The sequence below is a fragment of the Hypomesus transpacificus genome, chromosome 11, assembly GCF_021917145.1.
Source record: "Hypomesus transpacificus isolate Combined female chromosome 11, fHypTra1, whole genome shotgun sequence".
Lineage (NCBI taxonomy): Eukaryota > Metazoa > Chordata > Actinopteri > Osmeriformes > Osmeridae > Hypomesus > Hypomesus transpacificus.
Genome location: NC_061070.1, coordinates 11659545 through 11672295, shown reverse-complemented (window position 1 = coordinate 11672295; position 12751 = coordinate 11659545). Strand labels below are relative to the sequence as shown.

The 12751-nt window shown below is 47.9% G+C and overlaps 2 protein-coding genes across 15 annotated transcripts in view; one reads left to right on the top strand and one right to left on the bottom strand.

Moving 5' to 3' along the window:
• mgmt (O-6-methylguanine-DNA methyltransferase) overlaps positions 1-5163 on the top strand; it is a 39005-nt gene extending 33842 nt beyond the window's left edge. The window contains exons 5-6 of one of the 2 annotated variants that reach the window (XR_006956761.1): positions 3082-3204; positions 3566-5163. Coding sequence is in view for 1 of the 2 variants with exons in the window: in XM_047029718.1 (XP_046885674.1) it covers positions 3082-3087 (6 nt within the window). In the remaining variant the exon portion in view is untranslated. Of the gene's footprint in view, positions 1-3081; positions 3273-3565 lie in introns of those variants that run through there. The other variant, XM_047029718.1, reaches the window with a different exon arrangement.
• Positions 1-12751, bottom strand: part of ebf3b (EBF transcription factor 3b) — a 67141-nt gene that overhangs the window by 6764 nt on the left and 47626 nt on the right. For all 13 annotated transcript variants that reach the window (XM_047029702.1, XM_047029700.1, XM_047029701.1 and 10 more), the window contains exon 11: positions 2040-2128. In XM_047029702.1, coding sequence (XP_046885658.1) covers positions 2040-2128 — 89 coding nt within the window. The remainder of the gene's footprint in view (positions 1-2039; positions 2129-12751) is intronic.

Genomic DNA, 12751 nt, shown 5'->3' with positions numbered 1-12751 from the left:
GAGACAGCTTCCCCCCATTTTTCTCTGTGTAGCAACAATATTAGCGTGCATCCCCTGCAATCCATGAGCCCTCCTGTATTGGCTTTCTGTCTCCTTACAATTACCACGTGTCTTACTGGTCCAAGGGAAAAGGCTGGTGGAAATCAATAGTGCAGTAATATTATCAACTGGGGGGTGAAGTCATTGAGGAGGGAGGGGGGAGGGAGCGGTGTCGATTTGCCTTTCTGCTAATGCACACTACACGTCCTCCTGCTTTATCTCCTTTTTATAGAGTCTCCCCACCTCACCTGCACCCAGTAATGGCTGTTCTCTATATGCCTGCTTCTGTTCTCATTCCAAACCTAACATGCCAGCCAGCCAGAGGCGCTTTTATTGGGAATGTGCTTTTGACCCCAAGAGCCGACCCTCAGATGGCAAGCTTAACAATGACGAATCACTTGGTGGGATCATTTACATGCCCCCTGAACCCCATATTTGGGTCCATTAGAGACCAAATCAAATATTTATGTTGTTCATTGGAAGTGCAGGGTTTCATCTCACTCTGTGATTGCTATATGCTTATGCAGGAAGACCTGGCTATATTAGGAATAAGCACCCTGAAGAGACTTATCTTGGATTCAGTGTCAAAATGTCTTTGCTAAAGGCAGGTAATTCTAAGAGGGGAAAAATAAAATGGCCTCTTTTGTTAAAGTGTGTGTTGACATTATTGCCAGCAGTGTTGCATGTTTGGTGATCTATTGGCTAAATTGAAAAGGCGCTATAGAGACTCAGAGACAAGCCAGAGAGGTTGCGTATCTCTTTCAGATATTAAAGCGACTTTGACTTTTTTTTGTGCTGGTACACATTTACAGTTGAAATTAGAGTAACATTTCATGTCCAGGTGTTGTTTTCTGTCTCCATGGGGACTATCTAATTGAAGCACTTCATATAATATAGTTGCCGTACTAGAGACTGACTGTGCTGTCGTATATCTGCACATTGACATGGTCGTACCATACCAAACAGTCTGTTCTTTATTAAATTGTCCGTTGGACGTTAATGATATTGCTGTGTTGCATGCTGGGGTTTAATAGATAAGGTCTTAAAAGGTTTTACGCTATTATTAAAACTCTGAGGTGGTCACCACTTTAGTAGATGCCTTGGGAATTTGAGCAAACTAATCATTCATAATATTACACTTGAAGCATCTGGGATGCCAGTCAGCATATGGAAATTAGCAGGATCGAAATTTTTGAAGCAGAGTAATAAATTGCCTTCAGTTGAAATGGAATTAGTGGAATAAAAAGTATTTCTGGTGACAAAAAAAGTGTGGCTGCTTGGACTGCTTGGTCTGGCTATTCATTCTAAAATGCATCAACATGGCAGACTCCTCATGTGCGCCCCGAAATCAAAAATCCTCTTAACTCTTTGACTTCTGAGGTTAAAAAAGAAAACAGTGAGAACCAGCCCATATGAAAGGCAGGTTCTTCATCTATTAGCCAAACTAAGACTAGGGGGTTTACGGCACACAGTTCTGTAAACAAAAGATTAAACCAAATCGAGCTGTAGAAAATGAAAGGAAAACAGGAGTAGGGTAATGAGGGTACAGACGTGGAGCTCGAGCCAGATTACCATCTCCTCAGACTAGTGGAGAGGAAAACGCCTGATTGAGCTATTTTACCACACAGAGAGTTTACGCCTCCCCCTAACCCCCTCACAAAACCAATACCATTACTCTGATGGCGAAGGGGCACATGTGAGCATTTCAGTTTGGTAAAGCTTCATGTTTTTGTTTCTTTGTCTGCGGTTGGGCTTTGTGGACTCGCAGGTCACGGTGCTGCTTGGATTGTTATTGTTTTGCAAAAAGTCAATTTAGTGTCTGTGTGTGTAGCAGGACCTCAGTGTGGGGATCAAACGTGGGGTTTTCCACTCCTAAAGCCAAAGCGTTTATCATTAGACCATGGGGATTATTTGTTGTGACACGCATGTCTACCTCACCATGGGAGCATATCTGCATATACCATTATCTTCACACAAGCAGTTGTTCCAGGGTTAGTTACCTTTGGTAACCTTTCAGGGTCACCGGGGTGCCTGGGGATGACCTTCTGCAGCCTCTGGAAGCCATAGTCGATGGTCGGCTCATTCAGGGCTAGAACAGAAGAGGAAGACAACTCAGCATAACGACTCTGAGTTCTTGAATTGAGACATGAACCTGCCTCACAAAGCAAAACATCACTTGAAGTCACAGACATCCATCCGAGTCTAAACGCCAACAGTACCGGGTGAACATTCCCTTTGTAGTTAAGAACCCAGCAGGCTGTGAGTCAGACACGTGTGACCAAGTGCTATCACATCAACAACTATGATAGCCCCCATCAAACTCAGACAGGTCTCTGATCACTCGCTCATGCCCTCACCCCTTTTAACCCCGCCCCCACCCCACCCCCTCCTACACCCTTTCTATCTAATTGAGAATATTGACTGCAAACTACATGGTGGGGGTCTTTTAATCTAACAGTGCTTTAATAATCTGTGAAAAGGCTGCCCACACATTGATCCACCGTACGCTGCTGTCAGTCCACCTTCCGCACCTCCTGGAGCAGCGAGCTGGGCCTGTGAAATACGGCAGTGGGACCCATCCGCACATTAATCTCCAGCAGCCTTCAAACTGTAATCTGGAGCGTGAGGCATATTGGGCGATGAATCAGCGGCACAAAGTAAATGAATCATAACCCCAGACTTGGTGTAAGACCGGTCCGTTTTATGTCTGACAGTCCTAATGGGTAATTTAAGGCTTCCTTACAGCCTGATTCTAAACAATCATGTGTGTACCCCCGTAGGCTGGGACCAGAGGGAGGGAGGGAGGGAAAGTGGGAGGGAGGGGGGGAGGGAGGGGAGGAAGGGGGCGAACGGTTGGAAGGAACGACTTAATAGAGAACATCACTTCTCAATGTAGATATCATTTTCAGCAGAGTAACTCCGCCGAGCGCGGCGCTTCATAAATCAATGGCTTTCTGTGGAGACTAATAAGAGCTGCCTGCCTCTATTCATTGTTCAGCCTGTAATTTGTCCCATCACTCATTACTCAGCATGTAATTTCAGCATTAACACCGCGCAGCTCGCTGGGCCTGCTGAACACCAGCGAACATGAAGGAGCATGCCACACGCCCAGGCGGAGCCACAAACACTCTGGGCAGGGAGCCGCAGCAGGAGGCGGAGGACAGGGTAAACACCCTCTCTTTCTCTCTCGGTCTCTCTCTACCTCTCTCTCTCTCTCTGTCTCTCTCTCTCTCTCTCTCTCTCTCTCTCTCTCTCTCTCTCTCTCTCTCTCTCTCTCTCTGTGTCTCTCTCTCTCTCTGTGTCTCTCTCTCTCTCTGTCTCTCTCTCTCTCTCTCTCTCTCTCTCTCTCTCTCTCTCTCTCTCTCTCTCTCTCTCTCTCTCTCTCTCTCTGTGTCTCTCTGTGTCTCTCTCTCTCTCTCTCTCTCTCTCTCTCTCGCTCTCTCTCTCGGCCACATTCCCGAACCCACACAAAACTCGGAAACGCAAACAGCATTTGGTGCAAAATCTTAAATACAGTAATTGCTAGGTGGAGCATGATCAAGTGGAGCAATTAGGTGCTTCCGCATGGAGAGTGCAAGGTACTGATCAATGACAACCAGCTCCCAGATAGTGGCCGTGTAGGGGGGATGGATTCCCAGGCACCGCGTACCCAAATAAACCCCCACGCCACAACAGACACTCGGGGAAATTACATTTGACGTGTCATCATGCATCCCAAAAAGACAAAGGTCCGCTTTTGAAACGTGAGAACGCCATTTTCTGCTAAATAAAAGATTGATCTGTGTTATTGATCGTACATGACAAGGCTCTCGCTAACATTTTGCCCTCTTTCTTTTGTTATTTCCTCCCCCCTCCTATCTATGCATAGCGGCAGTCGAGTGTGTGTGTGTGTGTGTATGTGTCAGAGTGTGCATCTGTTATGAGAGTGTGGCGTGGTGTGTCTGTGCGAGCACAAGTGTCTGTGTTTGTGCGTGTGTGTGCGTGTGTGTGTTTGTGCATTGTAGCCCTGCCAGACCCCTCTGCTCAGTGTGATGTAAATTGTGTATGTGTAAAAAGCACTCCATAATCAGGCCATCCATCATCAGAGGCTGTCACTGGGCTCTCTCCGGGTGATACATCACGCTCTCCTGTCCTCTGCCTCAGCTGGGGCCTACCCCAGCCGCCAGGCATGCTGGGAACACAGCACACCACACATCCAGAAAAGGAACGGACTGGGGGCTGCCAAGGTGTAGGACTGGGTGTGCTGGGATCCAGCGAATGCCGTGCGTACAGTAAATGTATTTTGGAAGCTGGGATTGGGATTGGGAAATTGGGATTTTGTTTCGTTTTTTTTCTCCAAAAGTCCAACGGTGTGATTGGGGGAGGACATTGTGACGTAGAGGATGCGGTGTCGAGGCACTCCACGGGTAAACACGCTGATGTTTGAGGTGAACGCCGCAGGAGAGTCAACGGGACGCCTTCCTCGCGCAAACGGGGATTAGGACGCGTCTCCCGGTCCTGTGATTGGACGGCGGGCGCTGACGGAGGGGCATAGCTCTGTCGACGCGGCGCCCGCTCATCTATCATGGAGATGATCTTTGTAACAACCCCACGTAATGAAATTGGTGACACACACCGCCATCTGCTATTGATTTCATGCAAATGCTTTTGACAGCTGATGGAGACTTGCATTAGTGCTAAACGGTGCTGTCAGTTGATGGGTGGACAGTTCTGTAGTCATACCATGTACACAGCAGACAGACACTGGCCACATCAATATCTGTACAAGGCTGATCATTATATATACTGAGTACTGGGATTCATTCTGCACAATAAATAACAATTGTTCTACAGTATTCCGAGCAAACACGGTTGCCTATTTGTTGTCAATCACATTTCGGGGAGCTTTATTTTTTATCTTTTAAACTTGGCTGTTGAGCCTGTCTCCTGATCTGACTATGTTTAAAAAATGGATGTCCCGCTTCAGCCTCTTTCAAACATCTTCCTTAAACATGTCAGAAGTCCAGGAGCTCTGTGATGCCCTCGGACTCTATAAATGCCAGAACTAGTTTGGTCCTCTTCATCCTCCCAACACAGCTCTGAGGAGAGAGGAGAGAGGTGGGGGGGTGGGGGGTGGTAGGGAGTCCCCCCGCCCCCCCCGAGCCCCCCCCCCCCACCCACCATGAGGTTCTCAGCCGCGGTGAGGAAACATGAAACCCTCCACACACATCTCATACATCTTTCTCTGGGTGAGGAGTCTGGCCGAGGGGGGGAGGGAGGGAGGGGTGTGGGGGTTAAGGCGGGGCTAGTGAGCAGCAGTGTGGAGGGAGGGAGTTGCTGGCACGTTCCAGTCACGCCCGCTTCCCGGCCCGCGGCCAATCAATACCACTTTCCTGTTTTAGAGGCGGGTAATTATGAGGTGGAGAGATTGTCTGACCTCTCACCCCTGCTGCATTACTCGCCTGATATTAAGATAAATTGCCTGATTTTGGGTAAACATATGCTGCAATTCAAACTGTCAGCACTGGTTTGCTCAGGGATAATTTGTATTGATCTCCTGGCTTCTTCCCCATTTTGCTTACTGACCTCACGGATAATTAGAGAGAAAAAGACACAGGGAGGTAAGGCAGGCTTTGCATTTGAATACATTGCCAGAGATGGAAGGGGGTCGGGGGAGTAAAGAGAGAAGGAGAGGAAAGAATGATAAACACTAATAGCATTTTCACTTCTCACGTTGTGCGATTCACTGAAAGTTCAGCTTCAAAAGCGAAGCATTAAGTGCAATTATCCTACCTAAATGTTCACTGCTTTCCTATTACTCACACTGCGATATAATTGTTTGTAAATTAACATACAAGGGCTAGTTGATGAATACAATCAAAAAATGTTTCAATTTAAGTTGTTGACAGTTTAAGAATGTAATTGTTTCGAAAAAGCGAAATGATTCCTCGACAAAGAAAAAGGCTGCATATGGGAGTGTTCTCCTTCTTGGTGGAGGCTGGAGGAAAACTTGATAAATATTTCAGTAATTTCCTCACTCTACTGAGGGAACGGTCATGTTTCAGAATGTGGAGAAGTGGAATGCATGACTCGGTGTGTGCAGCTGTGAGCAGAGCATTTCTCACGACGCATACACACCCAAACACACGTGCATGCACGCACGCACACACCCACACACCGCGGCACACACACACAAACACACACCCCACTCGATGGCATGGCTTCAGTGGAATTCCTCTGCCCGGGATGTGCACTTCCCGATCTTTTTGGGGATCTAATGCCTTAATCTCGCCTGTCATCCCACTCTTGTTCCTCACACATCCACTCCAAGGGGCCCCCACCTCGGCCACTTTGCTTCAAATGCAGAGTGGCCGGTCGAACATGGCGCCTGAGCATGGTCTGCTGCTCCCTCGCCATGTTTTCTAGAAATAGGACATGAGTAACCGCTCTACAGGAACAACGGAACATGGCCGACGTTGGCAGATAGAAATGCTTACATGGCAATACACCAGCCATGCTGCCGTCCTCTCTGTATGGGAGTGGATTGAACTTGTGTATTGACATTTACAGTATTGGGCATAAACGTAGGGAAATGTTGGAGTAGGGCAGTAAATTTCAGGGAAATGACTCCTTGTTAAGTCTATGGGCTTGAATGGAAACATGCACACAGTGCTAGCATTCCTGCCCGCCATTACAGCTTATTACGATAACTCTATCTTTCCAGGAGATAAAAACCTAGCCTTGTTGCCATTTGCCAGCTATTACTTTCGCTAATTATACTTAACTGCTCGGAGCTTATCTCCACTCCTCCTACACCATTGAGCAGTTATTTTTTTTCTTCCCTTAACACAAATTAGAGGAGGAGTGGGAGTTGGTTGGAGGGGGTGCCGATAACAGAACAAGGAGAAGTTCATTCAAATGGTATTACATTTGTAGATCATCAAAGTGTCCAACTAAAGCCTCTGAGGCTTCTGAAATCATATGAAAAGCAGGAAAATGAATGCGTTCGAGATCACCGATGGTGTCACATCAAGAAGTGTCCTCATTAAGCGGGTACTATTTCCCAAAGGCTCAATCGGAGATGAAGAGGAAAAGCCAATTCGCAATCAGGGGTTATCGAAAGTAAACAGGTGAATTTGAGCAGGGCCCCGCAGATTGGGTGCACAGGAAAATGCTCAGAAGTCATGCAATTCAGTGCTATAGATTTCCAGGTGCAGAGAGGAGAAGGATTGACACCCCACACAGAGGCATGCATGGCAGCCATTTTCAAACCAAACCCAGTCTACCCTGAATTCACAGCAAATCCACACAAATCAAACCCGAGGCCTATGAACACTGACCATATTTCTCTCCATCCAACTCCCCAGCAAGTTATTCATTGACTGATTCCATCTCCAGGAGTCTCAGGATGAACAGGAAATTAAAATTTCAAAGATCTGCAGTTAAGATGAATCAATGGAGTGCGATCAATGTTCATTGAAATTTCATGAACTTTGAGCTGATATAGATGAGACAAAAAACCTGGACAGTTACATTTACAGCAGATATTGCACCTGCAACAGATAAAATGTCATTAACAAGGTTAAATTGCAGGGGATGTATGATATTGCACATCCATACATCCACATCAAAACTCCTTTCATATATATCTGGTAGACAGGGGCAGCAGCACTTGTTCTGTCCCTCAGACGACATCTGAAGTAAGTGGGCTTCTTCGGGAAGGGTGACGTGGGATTTTCACACATTACCCACCTACAGGAATCAGATGCGGTGCCTTCACAGCTGATTGCAGGCGCAAATTAATATTGTAAAATGAAGATCAATACATGGACAGGGCGCCGATCGATGACGGCTAAATTACGGCCGCGTTCGCCCCCCCTCATTCAAGATGAGTTGTGTTTTCCTCTCAAAGTCAATACCGCGCAGCCTCCCTCATTCATTTCTCAATAAACTTGCAGATGAATTTCAATCATCAAAGTTGGTGGTGGAGGGGTTGAGGGGTGGGGGGGGGGGGGTGGGGGTGAAGCACGATTGGGGCTGTGGGTGGGGGTTGATCAAAACCTGTTGGATGTTGAATGCACTGAAAATGGGGCGGGGAGGGGGGCTAGGGGGGTGTCGAACATCTCGTCTGTCAATAGCCTCTCCCCCTCCACCGCCCCTCCCCATACACCACCCCCATTCATTTTTTTTACCTTGCTCACTGTGCAGGACTGACGCAGTAACTTAGCGAGGGCGATCCATTTGAAGTTTGAAGCACCATTAGAAAACAGACATCTAATAACACGGCAGAGCAAAAAGGGGGGCCAATTAAAATCAAATCAATGAATACCCTCTTTCCAGAGAAACACCTCTGTCCTGGTAACATTCGTTCTCCCTTAAAGCCACCAAGCCACTAGACATAGTGCTGAATTTCACTGTGAGAGCTGTACTGTAGCCTAATAGGTAAAAGACATGCTCAACTGCAGCCACTTATTTCAATCAATTTCTCAGCGCTGGATTTCACAGGTCACTTCCTGATAACAGGCGGTGGAGTAACGCCAGCGAGCGCCGCTCAAAGCCCACCTGACAGGCCGGCTGACAGTGGGGGAGGAAGCGCGCGTGTCACGTCAGACCCCTAATTGGACGCAAGGACCTTCCTCCCTGAAACCCTGTCGCTATCCCCACACGCTCACAAAGGGGCCTCCCATCTGCGGCCGTCTGACTGGGCGACAACTGTCGTAGACACTCCGGCAGAGCGAGCTAAATACCAGGGCTCTAATGAGACAGACAGTGGGACAGGTATTAGAGAAATGAGCAGGGTGATGGGGCCTCGGTCAACACGGTCAAAGCGCTGTACTGCATCCAACCTAACAACGGCCATGACATTTGTAAATGTCTATTTCAACTGTTTTTCTTCTGTCTTTTTTCCCTTCTTCTTCTTCTTCTTCCTCTTTACTGCCCAGTGGTCATAAAGGCTGTACACTGCATGTTCTATCTGGCAAGCTTCAAACGCACATTGGTCTAGGACTCTGTACCGTCGACTTTGTTGTGGGCATCTGAATTCCCCTTTATAAGAGATATGTTTACATACCTCTGTGAACGACTTTGATTACAGCATATCTGTAAGTGTAGGTCACACCCCGTGGCTGACCAGTAGCTCCCCGCCCTGCCCTGTGGAGGAGGAAATGGCGAGGAGGCAGGGTATCTGATCAGCCCCAGATCCACAACTTCAAAGTGCCGCCGGGCTGATGGGCGGAGGGGAGACCGGGGGATAGGCCCGATACACTGACTGAACAGGACAAGAGCCCATCTGATCTGCTTTGATAAAGGACGCCATGTTTGTTTACCTAACTTCTCTTTTTTGTTCTTTCTCTGGTGAAGTACCACAATACTGTGTTCTTGTTTTTCCCATTCTCAGAGGAGAGTGCAGGGTTTAATTTTAGAGTCTAAGTCATAGAGTCCTATCGCTAGTTATATCTCTGGCGTCTAAGCATACTGTACGGGAAGCCAGCCAGCCTGAAAATGCATGAACACAGAATCAAATATTCACAAAGCGTTGCATCCGCCAAATCAAGTGTTTACAAACTAAGGGGGGCAAAAAAAACGGATACAAGAGAAAACTGATCCATAGTATATGAAGATCTTTCTTCTCCACTCCATCCTAGGCTGACATGCTTGATCTCTGGCAGTATTGAGTGAAGCACACATGACCTCTTTGTCCTTACGCTGATGAATAACTGCCTCATACCCATTTTGTCAGATTTTGGTGCAGTGGAGTCGATACCGTCACCTTGACAAGAAAACTTTGTGATCCATCAGCCCTCAAGGCTGTCTGAACCCAACTAAGTCTGCCAGACAGGAGCTCCTTACTGTATAGGGGGCATCTGGCTCATTCAGAATCCTTCACCCATGTGTGCTTTGACTCTGGGAGGTCGGAACCAATGACTCTTGTTACAGTCTCTTTATGGGAGGGGAAAAAATAGAGCCCTTGACTTGTACTAATAGCTGAGAAGCCGTAGTGGTCACCTAAGGTCTGAAGACGAAGCACCCTGTCAGTGCCCAGCTTGGGAAATTAGCAAATAATGTTCTCCTCCCCTGACAAATGTGTGACAGCTCGCCTTCGCCAATCATTCTCCTCTAACCTCATGATGCATGTCTCAGATCCCCACTAGAGGATACACCAAGAAGTTTACTGACCCTCAATTTACCCATGACAAATGGGTCCCTGGCAAATGTGCGTTTTCTGGGGCGAGGAAAGGGTTCATTTTAAGCAATCCTGGTTATGTGGATGTCACTGATTAGGATAAATAGTGTCTGAGTGGGTTAGGGCTGCTGGCCCACCATGCCGCTAAGCTCTGCATGGGGCTGGGGGAGGGAAGGGGGGAGGGCTCTGAGAAACCAGGCCAAACGCTCCCATGCAATTACATGGTCAAATTGGACAACGTGTAGTCCCCATTTTTCTTGGAGGGTATACACTTTTCTACTGTAACTTTGCAAAAGGATCGGAAAACAAAACTAAAGTGTCACGGCAACGAAGCTTGAGGTTTGAGGACGGATCCTTAATAACAGTCTCTGCTTAAAAAAAAGCAGTGCTTAATACAGAGCGTGGTATTGACTTAGGGACAGCTACTCCTGTCTCCTTTTGATTTTTTTACAACCTCGCTGACAGTTTGCTCTCACAGCTGTCCTGACCCATGGATAACCAATACCTGGATCAGACTGAGGACAAACCAGCTCTCCCCGTGACAAGCGTACGAGGCGAGGAGACAAACACGTACATGGAACTGCCTGAAGGTTAAAAACACCACGTGTTCTTTCAAAGCAGGGGTGACGTTTAAAGTAGCTTCAGTAGAACCGTGTCTATGAGCTTGTGTTGGAGGGACGACATAGGGCTCCCATTTTCACAGATATCCTGTGAGTTTTGGACGTTTTCCAGAACGCCGGCCCAACACGGCGTGTTCGTCTGCTGTTAGAGCCCCGCTGCAGTCTTCTCCTTGTTGACTTTGGGTAATTTGTGATAATTTCTTAAATTGAGCGAGCTAAATCTCCACAATTAGGGCGTTGGGGCAAGAAGAGTCAACATGAAAAAGGTCTCAAAGCGCAGTTCTCAAGGCATGTTGAATAGTCACGCTTGAAGCATAAGCTTTGATAACTGGACCTTTGATATGCACACACGGTGCACTAACATGACACCATTACATTCAGTGCCCTTCAAACAGAGTAAGAACATCACTCTCGGCTCATGTCTTCATTTAACATGCACTACCGTTGTGATTCATCCGAAGCCTGTTAACTTACCATGTTGAGGAAAAGTTATTTCACACCACAACAACAACTCTATCGTGAGGTGTGTGAATCTATGCTTTTGGCCACCTTTTAAATGCCACGGAAAACCTCTGCTCTGTCGACGTGGAATATCATATACCTGTTCTAAGTGACCCGACTGTCCTCAGTGGTTGTAATGTCCCATCGCTGTAGATACTGTATGAACAGAGCGGCAATCCTGCCATCAGGCGCCCTGAGTACGCTCACGGCCTGGTCCTCTTAAACACTGATCCCCCGTACAGTCAAGGAGAGGTGAGGCAGAGTGCGGCGCGAGGGGCTGGACCTGTCCGCTAGCGACACTCTCTTTTAATTCACTGCGCTAATCAATTGCAGAGCCATTGCCTCGCGGGGTAATTGTATCTTTCTACTAACTGGAACAGAGAAGGAACCAAGGCACGGAGCGAGCAAGAGAGAGAGAGAGAGCTGCAGACGGAGACACGTTTCCCCACTAAAACCTGATGGTAATCATCCCAATCCGCTTAGCCTGTGTGACTAATGGGGTCTGTTCTTAAGGGACCTGGCACTTTCACCGGGGTGCTATAGAAGCCATTAATGTCTTAACTTATACACCTTCCCCAGGCTTCAGTGAGACACACACACACACACTCGCTGCACGGCACACAACACTCTTGTTTCATTATCCTGGTGCCTTGTTGGCCTCTGCTCTGGCCCCTGCTAGGGAGGTTAAACGCAGGAGCGCTGGGCCAGACTGCATGGTTGGAGGGGAAGGGGTACGAATGGCTGGAGGGAGGGGTGTGTGTGTGTGGGGGGGGGGCTTGATGAGAAACAGCTGCCCCAGGATGGAGGGTCTGGCTGGGGGTTTTGGGAGGGGAGGGGAGGGGGGGGGGCTACCCCCTGGCCCTACTCCACTTTTTTGGGGTGGTTGTGCTGTGAGCTCAAGGCCAGGGCTGTGTTTAAGGCCTGTGGCGGAATGGGGGGGGGGGGGGGGTGGAAGGTGGGGGTGGGGGGTGCTTTGACGCAGTGTGTCTCACTCCCCCATCAGAGCCCTAACAGGGAGAGGCTTCCAGGTCAGACAGACTGTGACCCCTGCAACATCGGCCTGCTCGCCAATGATGACAGATAAGACCACCACTTCCTTCTGTTTGCCAAGATAATCAGCCTTCACTTAGAGTGTGACATACACACACACACACACACTCAATCACATTGTGCGAGACAATTCCAAATCTTTTACATCTTAAAACAATAAGAAATCCCGTAGCATATCTCAGAAATCAGCAAATTAACAGATGCACTGCATATCTCACACTAGGTAAATAGAACTGGCAAAGTGAGTTCCCCTGACAGCTTGAGTTTAACAGAGCTTGGCAGCAACCCTTTATAATGGCAGTTCAGGGAGGGATCGAGTTGCACTCGTAGAAGCCCCGTCTACCAAACACCTTGAGCTAGTCAGGCAGATCTCACACAT